The 19,292-nt window shown below is 42.4% G+C and overlaps 1 protein-coding gene across 1 annotated transcript in view; it reads right to left on the bottom strand.

Annotated features, from left to right (window-relative positions):
• Positions 1–19,008, bottom strand: part of LOC126199403 (uncharacterized) — a 138,314-nt gene extending 119,306 nt beyond the window's left edge. The window contains exons 1-2 of the mRNA XM_049936321.1: positions 18,995–19,008; positions 356–482 (exon numbers count right to left, since the gene is read on the bottom strand). Coding sequence (XP_049792278.1) covers positions 356–482; positions 18,995–19,008 — 141 coding nt within the window. The remainder of the gene's footprint in view (positions 1–355; positions 483–18,994) is intronic.
• Between the last annotated feature and the right edge of the window lie 284 nt (positions 19,009–19,292).

Below are 19,292 nucleotides of genomic sequence, written 5' to 3'. Positions count from 1 at the left end.
TCGTAGCAATGATTAATTAAACTCAGTCGACAGACAGCATGTTCGCATCAAACTGGTATGTTTTACGACTCTGAAATTTGGTTTCCCCTCTTAAAAAGAAGTCTGTTACAATGAAAATATAACAATATGTAAGGATCTTCAAGAGAACATGTCCGCATTTTTTACATATGCCTATGGCTACACGTTGCAGGGATGTGGAATTCAGCCCACTGTAGCAGACTTAATTATGGTGGAATCGGGCGTTCCGGCAAGGAGTTATCAATTATGATCAGATTAATTACGTCACATGGAAAATGATTCCGCACGTAACGTGACGGAGAGTCGTGAATAGGTGTTTGTGTCGCAAGGCAGTTACCTTGAAAGTGCCGCCGTTGGGGAAGACGAGCAGCGGCACATTCCTGGCCGTCCTCCTTGCAGAAGCGGACACCAGATGGTGTCCCAGCAACAGCAGAAGGCAGGTGGAGGCCAGCACTGCGAGAGCCCTGCAGCACAGGCAAATCTGGGTCAACAGTCTCCCCACATCGTATCTGAAGCACTTCTTTACAACACAAATTGCCATCAATCATTGTCTGTATATATACACTGAGGCAGCAAAACATTATGACCATGCCTAATGCGAGGTTGAGTGCCTGCTGATGGTGTTGCAGTATGGATAGAATGTAAGCGGAAGAGAGACGAATGGGTAGTCCTCACCTACCTTGGCCTTACCATTGATCGTCATCTCACCTGGATCCCTCATTTCTGCTCTATCCAATCCAAAGTCCACAACTGCCTCCGACTCCTCAAACTCCTCTCTGGCCACACATGGGGGTTCAACCCTTCTAACATCCTCCACACCTACAAACCCTTAATCCATTCCATCCTCTGTTAAGACAGTCCCTTAATCCATTCCATCCTCTGTTAGTCCCACCTGGATATCCACCCCCCTCAAATTCTATAAGTCCCTCCAGATCCTCGAGAGCCATGCACTCCACCTCGCCTTCCGTTTATGCCTCCTGTCCCCCACTTGGATCTTCTATGACCTTGATTCCTTTCCCCCATCTGCTCCTTTTCCTCAAACATATGCGCATCCTCTACACCTCCCGCCACCTTGATCCCCGTCATCCCCTGGTTGCTCCTGTCCTCTCAGACCCTAACCTTCTGCCGTTCCTTCACCACTGTGTCCCCCCTACCCTCCACCTCTACACCCATCATCTCCTTTCCCAAGGTGGCTTCCGTCGACTCCCCCTCCCGGATGTTGTCCTCTCTCCCTCCATTTATCCCTCCTATCAGCTCTGATCATCACCTCCCCCTCCCTTCCTCTGTCCTTTTCCTGGGCTCCCTCTCCCCCCCCTTCCAATCTGTTTTTTCCCTGCCTACCCTCTCTCTGCCTCCCTTCTCTCCCCCGAGTCCGTTTGCACACCCCTCCTCAGCCTTTCTCCACTCCCTCTCGCGCCTGCCCAGCTGCCCCCCTTTATGAGGCCACTCCCTCCGTTGGCTCCCCCCCCCCCCACTTCGTTTCTCCTCTCCTTCCCCCTTTTTCCCCTCATCTGTCCAATCCCTCCCATCTGCCCTTGACTGTGGTGTGAAATCTTCGTGACAAATTTTTAGTGCAGTATTTTAAGTGAGTGTTCAGTGTTGTGCGTCTTTTCCAATGTGTTGCAAACAGAAATCATACTGTCACTGGGTGTGATTTTTGTGTCTCTTGTGAACAGAAACCAGACTGTCGCTGTGTTTTTTTTAATTGTCTGTCTACTATTTTACCTGTCTGCTTCCTGCGTATTTTGGTAGCATCGCCCCTTTGTTTTATGTTTTTCCTTCCACAATTTTCCTCCATTTAACAATTTAAATCACCGGTTTTATTGCCTGCTTTTATTGTTTATTGTCTTCTGTAGGCTGAAGAGCGGCATACTAAGCTGCTGCCTGCCCACCCCCTTTGGGGGGAATCGAAATTCAATAAAGGAAAGAAATGGGCAGTCATTATTACGAAGGTACAGTCCGCATTTCCAGAAATCTACCGATAGAAGCGGTATTGACAAAGGTCACAATGTTATAGCCCTATGGCTGGACGTTAGAATCTCTGAAACGGCATAGCTGGTCGCCAGTTGGCGTACTATTGCTGTATCTATGGAAAGTGGTTGAAGGACGGTGGAATAACGAGTAGGCCGAATGGTATTGGAGATCACGACCTGTCACAAAACGTAGAGGTCAGAGGATTCCGCATTGTGTAATTCAGGAAAGGCGCCATGGGATTCGTGTTGGTAGCCAAAGGCGACAGCATTCAACTACGTGAAAGTTATTGCAGACCACCTGCATCCCTTCATGGTTGAATTCTCCCTTTACGACGACATCTTCCAGCAGTATAAGTCTTCATATTGCAAGGCCAGAATCGTGCTACAGTGGTTTGAGGGGGATTATAGTGAACTCAAATTCACGTCTTCGTCAACAAATGTGCCTGATCTGTACCCACTGGAACACTTAACGGGCGCCAGCTGTATGTTCGTAAGCCATCATTCCGTAATTTACGGGAACTGCTTGACCTTTCCGTAGACATTTGGTGCCACCTGCTCTGGAATCCCGTCAAGGACTTGTAGAATCCATGCCAGGCAGGATCTCTGTTTTATTGTGTTTGAAAAGTGGACCAACACGCTATTAAACAGGAAGTCGTAACGTTTTGGTTCATCGTGTATGTGGCGTGAAAGCTTCTTTGATGTACGTTGTAACAAAAGTTTTCATTTTTCAAAATCAGTTAATGTTGGTGGGGTATCTTGCAAAATTTCAAATCATTAAAAAAGCTGTTCACACAGTTTTCAAGGAAGTTAACTGATTTTAAACTTTTATACGAAACACCTTTTTTATGTTTCATAATTTTGAAGATATTCCCTCTAAACCTAATACGTCAAATTACCTTTAGGGGTGTGAGTTACCTCTTAAAATCGAAATTTGGAAAGAACGAAAAATTACGTATTATCTTATTCTGATCTCTCTAAGTACGTGCCAAGTTTCATAAAGACCGTTTATTCACACTTTGGAATATTCTAGGGATGGCGGTTATCACAGGAACAACCTGTTTCCGGCTATACCCGTTATTTTCGTTTTAACTTTAACCTGAATGTTAAAACCGCTCAAAATAACCGATTTCTCAAATAACCGATTTTCGGTTCCCAGTAATAAAAGCAGACATCGAAAAAAGATTAAAAAATTCTAAGACTCCCCTAGAATTTTGCATTACGCGTTTAAAGATACGTGCAGTCAAAGTACGAATAAGATACGTAAATAATAGAGAACGTACTCCGTCCACCGTTCGCTGCTTTTCTCGAAAAGTACGGAGGAGTTGAATACTACAAAGAAATCACTAGTTATTTCTACTGATTTCAGTTTTTTTGAAACTCTGCCTAAGGTCTTGTTTTAATCAAGGGTCATACTACTATCTGGGATTTACGAATAGTCCATGTTTAAGGGTGAAAACTGATTTTGCAGAACGCTGTTTATCGTGTTACGTTGCAAATAAAGCCATATTATGTAGACGCAGGCAACAGATAAGCTGTATATAAGGCTATTTTTATTATAAACTGTGAATAAATAAATGAACTGGAACCGGTCTGAGTGTCTCCAGCAAAGATGGCGAAGGTGAAGACGCTGGGCGCGGCGACAAGATTGCTTTATTCAATTATTGTCCCAAGTTTATAGTACATCAACAATATTGTAAGTATATCAACCAAATATATTTTTTCTTCCGTACAACATGTTGCGTGTTTTCTCCTTATATGAGTATATTTGTTGTGCCTCCTCCCGTTTGCATTTTTTTTTAATCAAATGGAGCATTGTACTTCATCGCTACTGCACTTCATAAAATACTTCAATACTAGAGAGCGTGGCATTCTTGCAATACAACCCGTGTCCGAGTACGACAGAAAGAAACTATAGTACACATCAAGTGCTCAAGTACGGTAAATCTTGCATACTGTACATAAACGCGTACTGTCTAAAGTACAGTACTGTCCGAGCCAGCTGCAACGATTCTTATGTTACATGCTTGTGTCTCGTTTCTATTAGCGTTGTTATTAATGTAATACTGAACGTTCTCCCTATTTTCTTTTCAAAGCAATGGAAATTTTATGAATAAACGTTACCCCTTTTTAAAAGAAATTTTACTTAACAATTAGAAATTTGAACACCCCTGCTCTGGCAAATTCATATTCCGTTTTATTTTTTACCTGGTTATCAGTAAAAACTAAAAAAGTTTTTTCATTACCGAGACCAGAAAAATCCCGAAAAACATCGGTAATTCGGAGATAAAACACTGGTGTCGGTCTTAGCATGTCGGTTTTCCCATCCCTAGAATGTTCCCTTATCAGTCGCAATACACACATCGTCGAACACTGACATGTTCGTGAGATATTGTGCAATAATACTGAGCGTGTGAGGGCCGCAACAAACGTCAACAAGCCGTCCGATGTGGCCGAGCGGTTCTATGTGCTTCAGTCCGGAACCGCGCGACCGCTACGGTCGCAGGTTCGAATCCTGCCTCGGGCATGGATGTGTGTGATGTCCTTAGGTTGGATAGGTTTAAGTAATTCTAAGTTCTAGGGGACTGACGACCTCAGATGTTAAGTCCCATAGTGCTCAGAGCCATTTGAACCAAACGTCAACATGGCACATAAATACACGGATGAGCCAAAATATTATGACCACCTTATTAATAGCGTGTTGTTGCGCTTTTGAAACACAGTGCAACAGAGATTCTGCTTGGCATGGATTCTAAAAGTTCTTGACAGGATTCCAGAACTGTGTAGCACCAGATGTCTCCGCACAGATCAAACAATTCGCGCAAATTACGGGATGGTGGTTTAGTGGCAAGCAGCTGGCACCTAATACGGGTTTTCTGGTCAAGATATCCATATCTGTTCACTATAGCCCCCCTAAAACCACTGTAGCACGATTATGACCTTTCAACACGGACAGTTATCTTGCTGGAAGATGTTATTTCCATTAGGGGAGACCTCAAGCAGGAAGTGATGCACGTGGTCCGCAATAAAGGTCACGTAATTCACTCTTGTCGTGGTGCCTTCGATTCGCGCCGGCCCCGGATCGAATTACCGGAGGATTAACGACGACTTCCAGTGTGCCGGCCAGCCTAGATGTGGTTTTTAGGCGGTTTTCCACATCCCACAAGGTGAATACCGGGCTGGTCCCCACGTCCCGCCTCAGTTACACGACGCGCAGATATTTGAAACACATTCAAGCTCTTTCACGATTTACACTTGACACAGACTGCTGGGGTACGCTAATTCCGTCCCAGGGGGTATGGGGTGGCGGCAGGAAGGGCATCCGGCCACCCCTAAACATTAACCGTGCCAAATCCGCACTTAACCCTGCCAACCCTGCGCACAATGCGGGATAAAGGCGGTAGCGAAAGAAAGTGGTTCCTTCGATTACCACCACAGATCCCATCGAGTGTCACGAGATTAGTACGCCAGCACGCGATCAGGTTCGCCGTTTCTGAGATTCCAGGTTCCAGCCTAAGCGCCACGACAATGTGACCTTTGTCAGAACACGTATCAGTGGATTTCCGCATATGCGCCCGTATCTTCGCTGCCTATTCGTTTCTCTTCCGCTTACACTCTATCCTTACTGCGTCACGTGCCCACAACGTCACCAGGAGGCATTCAGCCTCGCAGTGGGCAGTAGTCATGAGTCATCAGTGTACTTTCATGTGTAATAAAGCTGGCTTCTGAAATATCATTTTTGGAACGTGACCCGTACACAGTGTGCTGTGGGAGTATTGTCAATACACCTAATTGAAATCTCTAAACATTCACTATTATTCTAATTATTGCCTTTACTTACTTTTGTTTTATGTTTTAAACTGGTATTTTATGTTTCATATTCATGTTTTCTTTCTGATTTTTTTAGTTTAATGTTTCATATGCGTGTATTTTGTTTATTGAAAATAATAAGTAACTCATCATAAGACACAAAGTCAATGCAAAAATGATAATCTACGAAGATATGTTTAAAACATAAGTTCACTTTATGCCATTGGACATAGAATTAACGAAATTTCTTCACCTAAGACACACGATGGGCACACAATATAGCACAAAATTAAGTAGGATTCTTAAATTCTGGCAGGCAATTCTCTTCGTATTCTGATTTGCACCAAATATATTTCAGTACACTGGAAAACGTGTCGAACAGAAATAATTACTTAAAGTGACTGTAGTATGATTATATTGTTTTTTAACTGGTGGTTGACATCGTAATCATTCACCAGAACTAGATCTGAAAGTCTTCTCACAGTGTTCTTACAGCATCGAATGCCATATTCATTATCAACGGATGTACCTGCCACATCAGCCCTTTTAGGATCACCAGATGAGAAAGTTCCTTGTCCACTAGTACGACGCTCAGAACGGGTCTTTCACATTGGTCACCCCAAGAATCTAGCAACAATACAGATTTTTCCCTCGCACTGGGAAGGAAAACTTCTTTCAAACATCTTTTTACTTGGTCAGACGTTAGTTCACCAGATTTTGATGCTGTGATAACAACCTTTAGGGTTTCAAAAAGAGATTCTCCCATTTTGGTTCCAAACTCTCCATTATTCAATTTCAAAACTATGAAAACCAGGTGGGGAGGGGGTGGTAGGGGGGAGACGTCAATGTGAAAAAACAGTTTTCAGCGTCGTAACTGAGGACCTGGAACTTGTTCAAGCAGTGATCCGAAAAGGTTCGTGCATATACACCCATGGTGCGCATATGGTTTTTGATGTTGGAAGAAATTTGTGAGAGCCGGCACGGTAGCGTGTTCGGTCAGAGGGTTAGCTGCCCTCTGTAATAAAAAAAAAAACTGAGTTAATCGATCAACAACGAACTTAAACTGATGTCTTACGACGTCCGCCCGGAGCAAATGAAGCGAACAAAATGACATTTTTTTTTAAATGGTGGTCAGTGCGACAGAATGTCAATCCTAAGGACCCGGGTTCGATTCCAGGCTGGGTCGAAGATTTTCTCCGCTCAGGGACTGGGTGTTGTGTTGTCATAATCATCATCATTTCATCCCCATCGACGCGCAAGTCACCGAAGTGGCGTCAAATCGAAAGACTTGCACCCGACGAACGGTCTACCTAACGGGAGGCCCTAGTCACACGACATTTACGTTTATTTATCGTTCATTCTGTGTGCGAGGTGTAAAAATAAAGTTAGGTTTTAAGCATTTCTGTAGAGATGATCATTACTGTAACGATTTTGTATCAGAATAATGAGGTACTTATTGTTTTCGGTTAACATAATACAGATATGCGAAGCAGTAAACGAAAAAAAAAACAAGAATGTACAACGTAAAATAACAATTTAAAACATAAATCAAAAGTAAATAAAATAATTAATTATAATGACAATGAACGTTTTCGTATTTTAATATGGGTGTCGTGAGTGTACTGACAGCATATTGTGTACGCCTCTGTCCTATTTTCCGAAGACGGTATTTCAGAAACCAGCTTCATTACACAGGGAAGGATGTGGCGTGAAAGCTTCGTTTATTTACGTTGTAACAAAGATTTCATTTTTCAAAATGAATTAATTGCTGAGGTATGTTTTTCAAAATTTTAAATTAATGCATAATTTGATTGTACAGTTTCCCAGAACGTTAATTATAATTGAGCTTATATGTGAAAAACATTTTTTGTCTATCATAGTTTCGAAGATGTTCCCTCCGAAACTAATACGCGAAATTACCTTCGGGCTGTGTTTTACCCCTTAAAAGTGAAATTGGACAAAAACGAAACATTACCTATTGCATTACTTTGATTTCACTACATACCTACAAAGTTTCATGAAGATGGTTTATCAACGCCTGGTCATGTTGCCTTGTGAGTTGCTTTCCTTGCAAAAAACAAGCGGAAATTATGCAGAATGGGCGAAACTAGTCTGCAAAACTCAGTGTCCTGTTTTCTGTGTATTTATGTACTTTAATAAACTAAATACAACAATTATTTGTTGATAACTTGTGTGCTTTGACAACTCTTGCAACAAAAACATACGTGAATTCTTTCTGCAAAGCTGTTCTGATCTTATTTGCCAAATTTGTTAACATTTCTGCTTTGGCAACCTGAGGTCTATGTTCATTAGTTGGATCAATAGTGAATGTATTGCTTTGATTTTACTCGTCTCACGTCCCTGGAAATGTCACGAAAATTTATATATGTGATAGAATTCTGGATTATCCAGGAGGACAAACTTTGTTGCGATGCTTATTACTGTTCAAGTATTCGTTCCCTAGGGTGACTACAATTAAACTTCCGCTATTTGGGCCGGCCGGAGTGGCCGTGCGGTTCTGGGCGCTACAGTCTGGAACCGAGCGACCGCTACGGTCGCAGGTTCGACTCCTGCCTCGGGCATGGATGTGTGTGATGTCCTTAGGTTAGTTAGGTTTAACTAGTTCTAAGTTCTAGGGGACTAATGACCTCAGAAGTTGAGTCCCATAGTGCTCAGAGCCATTTGAACCATTTGAACAACATAAAATACTAGTTTAGCAAGAAGAATTTAGCTTTTTAGCGATTCCACAACAATAAGTGCGCAATGTATCATGATGCTGTTATAGAAAATGACATCCGTTTCTCTCTATAATGTCCAGGTTGTACACAGATAAGCTGTTTTATTTTATATCTTTTACTTAACGCGGTACAAATATCGAAACACTATCAAGATATTAGATAACTTTGCCTAAAGATAAATCTCTTGCACTATATTAGTATCAGATATAAGCGTTCTAGTCTCTCAAAATTTCCGTCATTTACTGCGTTTTAGGTCTGAGGACCACGATACATCCTACCTTTCAAAAAACTGTTCGCATGTTTTTTTGTATCTTTAAAACAATTTTATCTGTGGTGCGATATATCACTTCCGTTCACAAACCTTTCGATGCAACTAAACCCTGTACAAGTAATAACGATACCTTCCGTACCCTTTGTGACCTGCACCCTTTATGAAATTTATATATACTTATAATTTTGCCCCAAGTGAAAATTTACAAGCAACCTTGTATATACAGGTTGATCTAGAAACCACCGGCAAAGCTGTAAGGACAGGTTCCTTACACCAAAACAAGATAAACAACGTCTAGCAGTCATGGGCTCTAAAATACATACCTTAAGAGCTGTAGGTACTTGCTCAGTAAAAAAGATTGTTTCACTCTAGCGAAGATGAAAAAGTGCTCATAGCTCTTTAGGTGTGCATGTTTACTGGACATTTTTTCTTGGTTTGGCCCCTATTACCTCCTCTCAGAATATGGAAAACAAGTTCTTGCAGTAGGATGTTCTGTTTCATAGTAAAGAAGATGAACAAGTGTTCATAGCTGTTAAAGTATGCATTATACAGTCCATATTTATTAGATATTTTTTCTTGTTTTCGTATGAGCAACCTGTCCCTAAATATTGTCGGTGCTTCTTTGGGGCACCTTGTACATCCACACATTTAATAAAAATGTAAGTGTGCGTATATGTTCCACGAGACCGACTTCAGCTAGATTTGTTACAAGTATCTCTTACTGTCTGAAAAGAATCGCCGTGGGAATGAAAGCTACCACCACGCTGTTGGTGAAAAAGTAGTATAGCCCATGATGCGCGGTTACCCAAACTTCATTCACCTAGTGTTTGACAATGAGAGCACTTTGTGACTTGCAACAGAGTTGACACATAATTTCAAAGCTTCGCGAAACTTTTTCTCGTTCCGCAATCCCCACAAAATGATAAAAGGAAAAACGTTTATCACTTACCAAATTTTCGCTTTTCGTGTAATAAAACTGCTGCATCACGCGTGGCCTTTTAATTTATTGCTTCTTTACTACTATCTGTATTCGTGACATATTTTTCAGACACTGTTCACACGTACCTCTGAATATACGTGTGAAATTACATCACTGTACGATACATAGTTCAGGGGATATGACGTCATAATCACTGAGATGCGTGAAGAACTGCGTATAAGGAATGGCGTTTAAATATATAACTTCTTTACTACTAAAAATATTCGCAACGTATTTCGCAAATAGTATCGACATATGCTGTTAAATGTACCTACATAATTATATCATTATACGAAATATGATCGAGGAGACACGATACCATAAATATTGAGCTGCGTTAGGACGAGATTACGGGACGAAATTTTTTAAAGATACAAGTGTACAAATATGTGAAATATTTTTAATATATATGAAATATGTGTGCACGTGTGTATCCGGAAAAATCCTCCTAAGCCTCTGGATCGATTTCAAGCAGACTTGGTATACCTACTACTTACTGTATGGAAAGAAATACTGTGAGACAACCACCAACCTCCTATTTGAGTAGGGGCGATAACGTGGAGAGCGCAGTTGGTAGGAGGATAGGGACAGACATAGAGGGGGAGGAAGAGATGGACAGAGATAGTGGGAGGTGAAGATGGACTGAGTGACGGGGACGGGTAAACGGGCAGAAACAGAAGATGAGATGGACAGAGAGGAGGAGGAGGTGGAGGAGGAGGAGGAGAAGGAGGAGATGCACTTAGAGGGTAAGGTAGAGATTGGGGGGATAGCAGGAAACAGATAGAAATCACAGTAACAGACGAACAGAGAGAGAGGTCAAGGAAATGGGAGAGGTGGGGAAGGAGAGGATGGACTTAGAGGGTGACGAGGAAATAGAGGGGGAGGATGAGATTGAGTTAGAGGGGGGAAGAGGAGATGGACCAAAGATGGGGAAGGAGGACATGAAGGTTGAAATAAATACATACCTGGACAACGTCCAGTACTCAGCTAGTATATATACTGTACAATGTCATTTACGAAGAAATCTTACTGAAAATACTGAGGTTTAAAAAAGATCCAGTGGATAATATTTCGACGCCATCACTAGTCAGCTGATTGAGATATTGTTTCAATATAATGATGTCCTGCACGCTCTATATTATATATAAACTAAGGTGTATTCCCATAAAGCTGTGACTCCTGTTTTGTGCAAAATCCATGCTACACAAGGTAACAGCGAGTCAGCGATCATCCGCAGTCAAGACTGCATTTGAGTTGTATACCTGGTGTAGAAACTGCTAGTCTCTGATCAACATTTACATAGATACAGCATAGTGCGTGGCTGTGTGTACATTGTACCAGTATTAGCTATTTGCTTTCCTATTCCATTTGCGTATCAGCGAGGAAACAATTGCACTCTGTATGCCCATACACGCGCCTAAATCCTTCCCATCTTATTCTCATGATCCCTGAGCGATAGACACGTTGGAGGCAGCAGAAATGAAGCATAATTTTTCTCGAATGCCGCTTCTCTAAACATACAAAACAGGATCTTGTGAGAAAAACACCGCGTTTCTTTTAAACATTCCCATTTACGTCCCCTGAGCATACATTTTACACTTACATACGCACTGTACTGACCTGCTACGATTCTAACAGTGCTTATCTGAGTTCGTTCCATGTCTGCTGTAATGCCGAATTGATAAGGACTCCGAACGCTGGAGCTATATTCTAGATATGGTGGCATCACCCTCTTGTATGTGATTTCCCCCTACAGAGGCACCGCGCTTTCCCAGAAACCTACGAACAAATAAAAGCCTTCCACTCGCCTTCCCGACCACTGAATTTACACGATCCTTCTATTACACCTCGCCTTTTAGTATTAACCGTACATATTTAAACGATATGGCACTAATATTGAACGAAGCTTACGTGATGTGAAGTGGAGATAATACTCGTTACAAATGGTTATCATGCTAATACTTTTATTACAATCTAATGTCACATTGCTCTTTATAATGATTATTTGTTTCGTTCAAATGTCGAACACTGTCAGATCTGTTAAAACATATAAAAGGATATGTTTCATCTTACATAAGTAACCTGAAACTCACTTATAATAAATATTGGGTGACCAAAAGAAAATTCTTTAGATAGGGAACCCACTTTACATTATACACCACAGTTGCTAATGATCCAGCTCTGGTTGCCTATCTAAAGGTACACGAATTATTTTGCTGGCCATTTTTCCCAACCCTGTCGAAAAGTGTATGTGATACCATTGCAGTTGCAGAGCAATCAGTCAGTTTTATATACTGTTTGCTGCTTCCGTAAGTCACTGTTGCCCACACTATTGCTGGCTTTGTAAACGTACGTGCCTTAGTTGACTAACGGAGGCTGCACACAGAACTGACTAGCTGCACTGCAACTACAGTAGTGTCGCACAAATTTTTATATTTATCGTATATTTGTTTCAGATTTTTTATGTAACCTCACACCCGTGACTGGGTTTGAGGCGAAGAACTCTTAGAGCCATATGCGGAGAGCATTTACATTCAGAAAGGAAATTCATTGAAGGTTGTCGATAGAGAGATGGCAAGATCAGGTGAATAAGGTCAATGTTGTATTTGTCAGTCTAGCATAATGCATGCGGACGTTATTGTGGAGAAGTATCAGTGCGCGCTGTGTTTCTGGTCGTTGTTCTTGCACTGCGCCTGCATGACGTCTCAGCTGGTGACAGTAAATGTCAGCATTGATGATTACAGACCCGAGAAGCAATTCGCAGTACAACACATCGTCGCTGTTCCACCAGACCTTTTGTGGATGTGCGCAGGTCTTTGTAGGGGGAGATGCTGCTTTGTCCGGTCTTAACCATTTGTCTCTTTTTCGTATGTTAGCATAAAGACACCATTTCTCGTCACCAGTAACGGTGTTGTTGTTGTTGTGGTCTTCAGTCCTGAGATTGGTTTAATGCAGCTCTCCATGCTACTCTACCCTGTGCAAACTTCTTCATCTCCCAGTACCTACTGCAGCATACACCCTTCTGAATCTGCTTAGTGTATTCATCTCTTTGTCTCCCTCTACGATTCTTACCCTCCACGCTGGCCTCCAATACTAAATTGGTGATCCCTTGATGCCTCAGAACATGTCCTACCAACCGATCCCTTCTTCTTGTCAAGTTGTGCCACAAACTTCTCCCCAATCCTATTCAATACGTCCTCATTAGTTATATGATCTACCCATCTAATCTTCAGCATTCTTCTGTAGCACCACATTTCGAAAGCTTCTATTCTCTTCTTGTCCAAACTAGTTATCGTCCATGTTTCACTTCCATACAAATACTTTCAGAAACGACTTCCTGACACTTAAATCTATATTCGATGTTAACAAATTTCTCTTTTTCAGAAACGCTTTCCTTGCCATTGCCACTCTACATTTTATATCCTCTCTACTTCGACCATCATCAGTTATTTTTCTCCCCAAATTGGCCGTGCGGTTAAAGGCGCTGCAGTCTGGAACCGCAAGACCGCTACGGTCGCAGGTTCGCATCCTGCCTCGGGCATGGATGTTTGTGATGTCCTTAGGTTAGTTAGGTTTAACTAGTTCTAAGTTCTAGGGGACTAATGACCTCAGCAGTTGAGTCCCATAGTGCTCAGAGCCATTGTTTTCTCCCCAAATATCAAAACTCCTTTACTACTTTAAGTGTCTCATTTCCTAATCTAATTCCCTCAGCATCACCCTTCTTAATTCGACTACATTCCATTATCCTCGTTTTGCTTTTGTTGATGTTCATCTTATATCCTCCATTCAAGACACTGTCCATTCCGTTCAACTGCTCTTCCAAGTCCTTTGCTGTCTCTGACAGAATTACAATGTCATCGGCGAACCTCAAAGTTTTTATTTCTTCTCCATGGATTTTAATACCTACTCCGATTTTTTCCTTTTGTTTCCTTTACCGCTTGCTCAATATGCAGATTGAATAGCATCGGGGATAGGCTACAACCCTGTCTCACTCCCTTCCCAACCACTGCTTCTCTTGCATGCCCCTCGACTCTTATAACTGCCATCTGGTTTATGTACAAATTGTAAATGGCCTTTCGCTCCCTGTATTTTACCCCTGCCACCTTTAGAATTTGAAAGAGAGTATTCCAGTCAACACTGTCAAAAGCTTTCTCTATTAACGGTACAGGTTAGAAATGGTCGGTGTTGTTCGCGAGCCAATTGACGACGAACAAGCAGATGTACACCCATGGTCACCTGCTGATTTTTGTGGTTTCGGCTTGGAGAATACGGTACTGATACCCAATCTTTGAACCTCCCCCATTGCATGCAGATGTCGCACTGTGGTTTAATGGTCACAGTTCATATCATTTGCCAGTTCTCGAGTACAATGGCGAGGATCATTGTCGATTAACCTTCATCAAAGATTTGTCTGAACGTGAAGAGTCACTGATGTCAAATCGATCCTCCTTAAAACGAGAAAACGATTTTCTTGCCATGCTCTGTCCAATGGCATTAACCCCATACACGCGGAAATCTTTCTGGTTGCCTCTGCCGTTATGAATCCTCTGCTGAACTCACACAGAAGAATATGTCGGAAATGTCCCGATTTCTCCACTTGGCACATCATTTTCTAGCGTCTGCAGTTTCACACTTTATCGCGAAATGACAAAATGGCAAAATGTAAAAACATATAGCAAGAATGAACTACACTCACACCAAAAGAAGAACTTCTCGAACGATCAGAGATAGGACATTCGTATTCACAGGACATTTACATTAGTATCTTCTGCAGAAATGATTAATATTTTAACCATGTCCGCCCACGGGTTTAGGGTCAACATCGATATCGTGGTGCAACATCAATACCGGTAAGATGTGCCTGCGGCTCTTGATGTCGCTATTAACAGAAAGTAATGGATCAATGTACTCGAGCAGATATGCAGGATACCTCGTAGACGTATGTGCGAACCGTACCGTCAAATCATTGAGTTTGATAGAGGGCGCATTATTGGCGTGAAGAATCCGGGAACTTGCTGTCCGTGTGGGACGAAGTGTTTCGGTACTACAACGGGCGTGTGCAGAATGGTTCACGGAAGGCCACAGAACACGACGAGATGGATCTGGTCACAACACCCAGACCAACCCGTCAGAAGATCGTCATCTCATCCGAATGGCATTGCATGACACATCTGCGCCCTCCGGCTCTGGCGCAACATTGGAACAGTGTAACACATCGTAACTTATCAGGGGTGACAAATCGTCTCCGTTTATTACGATATGGGTTACGTGCGCGATATCTTCAATGAATATGCAGAAACGTGCTAAATCGAAATGGTGTGTGTAACGACGTCACTGGAACAAGAATGGCATTAAATAGTGTTTCAGGACGAGCCCAGATTCTGTTTGTTTGGAATGATGGCCGCATTTTGGTTCGCCGTAGACAGAGGGGAGCGACATCACAGTGACTGCATTCGCACTAGGCATACGGTGTAAACTCGACCACAAATCACAGTCGGTAGGAGTCCAGGGCACCGTGACCAACGGGACCAACGTGAATGACGCCCTGCGACCTGTAGTCGCACCCTTTCTGCACAGCACCCCAGACGCCGTTTTTCAGCAAGATAATGCACGGCCACAAGTTGATGCATGATCACGTGCCTCCTTGGTGTCACAGGATGATAGCCTTTTGTCCTGGTCCGCCAGATCACCACACTTGTCGCCAATCGAAAAGGTGTGGAATATGGTGAAACGACGGGTGCTGCGCCAACCACCACAACCTGGTGAATGCAACACAGCTATGTCACAGGACGCCATTCGTGCCTTATACGCGTCGATGCCATCACACTCGGAACAAGTTATCAGGACTCATGATGGAGCTTGTGTCTACTTGCAAGAGGACACTTACTGAATCGAGCTGACTGAAATACTAATCATTTCTGCAGAACATACTAATGTACACGTCCTGTGAATATGAACGTTATGTCCCTAGTAGTTTAAGGTGTTCCGTTTTTCCTGAACGTGAGTGCGCAAATGAACGATGACAATCGATAAACTAACCTGTAGCAACCGGAATGGTTCAAAAATGGTTCAAATGGCTCTGAGCACTATGCGACTTAACTTCTGAGGTCATCAGTCGCCAAGAACATAGAACTAATGAAACCTAACTAACCTAAGGACATCACACACATCCATGCCCGAGGCAGGATTCGAACCTGCGACCGGAGCGGTCGCTCGGCTCCAGACTGTAGCGCCCAGAACCGCACGGCCACTTCGGAGAGCTGCAACCGGAATACCAACACCCGGAACAAAAACGCTACAAACCTAGGCACCAACCTAATAGTAGAGTAATAATTTGTTGGCTGTAGATTAAACTGTAGATTCGAACTAAAATTTCAGGAAGGTAGGAAATTAAGGAAATGGGGCCTGGATAAGTTGAAATATCCAGAAGTTGTTGAGAGTTTCAAAGGGAGTATTTGCCAGCAGTTACTAGAACAAGGCAAAGGAGTACATTAGAAGGCGAATGGGTAGCTATGAGAGATGAAATAGTGAAGACAGCAGAGGCTCAAATAGGTAAGAAGACAAGGCCTATTGTAAATCCTTGGCTAACAGAGGAGATTTTGAATTTAACTGAAGAAAGGAGAAAACATAAAAATGCAGCAAATAAAGTAGGGGAAAGGAAATACAAACATACAAAAATGAGATTGACAGGAAGTGCAAAATTGCTACGCAGGAATGGCTAGGGGACAAATGTAAGAATAAGAAGCGTGTACGTATAACTAAGGGAAATACAATACCACCTACAGAAAAATTAAAGATGACTTTGAAGAAAAAAGAAGCAGTTGTGTGAATTCAAGGGCTCAGGTGGAAAATCAGTCGTAAGCAAATAAGAGAAAGACGAAAGGTCGAAGGAGTATGTACAGCGTTCTACAGAAGTTAGATAAACTTGAAGGCAATATTATAGAAACTGAATCGGACGTAGATGAGGGGGAGATGGAGATATGATACTGCGAGAAGGATTTGACAGAGTACTGGAAGACATAAGTCGAAACAAAGCCGGGGGTAGACGATATTCCGTCAGAACAACTGACGATCTTGGGAGAGCCAGCCATGACAAAACGCTGGTGCGCAAGATGCATGATACAGGCGAAATACTCTCGGGATCCTATAAGAATGTTATAAGTCCAATTCCAAAGAAAGCAGTTGATGACAGGTGTGAATAATACCGAACTATCAGTTTCATAAATCATGGTTGCAAAATGATAACATTAATTGTTATAGAAGAATCGAAAAACTGGTAGAAGCTGACCTCGCGGAATATCAGTTTGGATTCCGGAGAAATGTAGAAACACGCGAGGCAATACTGACACTACGACTTAGAAGATAGGTTAAGGATAGGCAAACATGCGTTTATAGCATTTTTAAACTTTCAGAAAAGTTTTGACAATGTTGACTCGGAAACACTGTTTGAAATTCTGAAGGTAGCACGTGTAAAATACATTTAGCGAAAGGGTGATTCCAACGTGTATAGAAACCAGAGGACGGTTATAAGAGCGGAGAGGCATGAAAGGGAAGCAGTGCTTGAGAAGGGAGTGAGTTCGGTCTACCCCCGATATTATTCAATTTGTACCTTGAGCAAGCAGTAAAGGAAACCAAAGAAAAATTTGAAGTAAGAATTGAAGTTCTGGGAGAAGAAATAAGAACTTTGAGGTTTGCCAGTGACATAATTCTGTCAGAAATAGCAAATGACTCGGAAGAGCAGATGAACGGAATGGACAGAATCTTGAAAGAAGTATATAAGATGGACATCAGCAAAAGGAAAACAAAGATTGTGAAATGGCTCTGGGCACTATGGGACAACATCAGAGGTCATCAGTCCTCTAGAACATAGAATTACGTAAACCTAACTAACCTAAGGACATCACACACATCCATGCCGGAGGCAAGATTCGAACCTGCGACCGTAGCAGTCACGCGGTTCCAGACTAAAGCGCCTATAACCGCTCGGCCACCGCGGCCGGCGATGGTGAAATGAATGGATGAATTAAGTCAGGGAATTCGGTTAGATGACGAGATACTTAAAGTAATAGATAAGTTTGCTATTTGGGCAGCAAAATAACAGATGATGGTCGAAGTAGATAGAATATATAGGCTGGCAGTGGCAAGAAAAGCGTTCCTGAAGAAGAGAGATTAGTTGTCATCGAGTGTAGATTTAAATATCAGGAAGTCTTTTCTGAAAGTATGGTATGAAATGCGTGGAAGGGAAACATGGATGGTAAACAGTTTGCACAAGAAGAGTTCAGAAGTTTTTGAAATGTGTTGCTACAGAATCACGTAACTAATGAGGATTTAATGAATAGAATTGCGGAAACAAGAAATTTGTGGCACTACTCGACTAAAAGATGGGATCGGTTGATGGGACACATTTGAGACATCAAGGGATCGCCAGTTTAAAAAAAATGGTTCAAATGGTTCTGCGCACTATAGGCCTTTACTGCTGAGGTCATCAGTCCCCTACTTAAACCGGCGATCACCAGTTTAGTATTGGAGCAAAGTGTGTGTCTAAAAAATCGTGGAGGGAGTTGTGAGATGAATACAGAGAGGAGATTGAGACAGATATAGGTAGCAATAGTTATTTGGAGATGAAGCGGCCTGCACGGGACAGAGCAGCATGGTGAGATGCATCAAAGCAGTCGTCGGGCTGAAGATCACGAGAACAACAATGTTTTATTTAGATACTGCTGTATTCTGTTTCTTTGTTAAAGGCATTATTCCATTTATCCACATTTAAAGAAAGCAGCCATTCCTTGCAAGAAGCAGAAATTACGTCCAGTATTTCTGCGACTGCTTACTGTCGTTGAAGGACGACATTTTCCTGAACACATCAGCAAGGTGGCAGGGCTGCCGACCCTCTCTGGAAAATCGTAATGTATACTGGAAAATACACTAAAAATTGTATTACTCTGTATTGAGGCTGACTCATTATTAATCTCGTTTCTGTTGAACGTTTACAGTGCTTTATAACGTGCTGGGTTATATTAAGCAAAAAGTGACGTAAGCCCTCCTAAGACGTAAAATACTTACGGGACAGTACGAATGCAACTTCAGTTTCAGTGTTCGTACGACGTATAACACGAACTTCGCAGTACCGGTTGATAACTAGAGACAATATCTTTCAATGAAATGTAACGCTCCTTCTGCGTCCAGAATGAGAGAATGTGAACCTTACCTGCAGGCAGCCATGATGGGTAGTGAACGCCGATCCTCAGCTAGTGGCAGCCATGACGGGTAGCCAACGCTACGTGACTGGCAATAAGCGCTGGGACTTAGCAGCTCCGCTGCCGCGCTCCCAGTTAGCGCTCAGCATAGCGTCACGAACAGCAAACACTCTTTGCTAAATGTTGTTGTCAGGACGGCGTGTTCAGAAACTGGATTCGTCTGCAGCGCACGAGATTCCGAGGACTCCACACATTGGGGTAAAGTTAAATGATCGTATGGAATTATTGGCCGGGAGACAGCATCTGAGG

This window comes from Schistocerca nitens, chromosome 8 (assembly GCF_023898315.1).
Source record: "Schistocerca nitens isolate TAMUIC-IGC-003100 chromosome 8, iqSchNite1.1, whole genome shotgun sequence".
Lineage (NCBI taxonomy): Eukaryota > Metazoa > Arthropoda > Insecta > Orthoptera > Acrididae > Schistocerca > Schistocerca nitens.
This window is presented reverse-complemented; position numbering and strand designations above follow the sequence as displayed.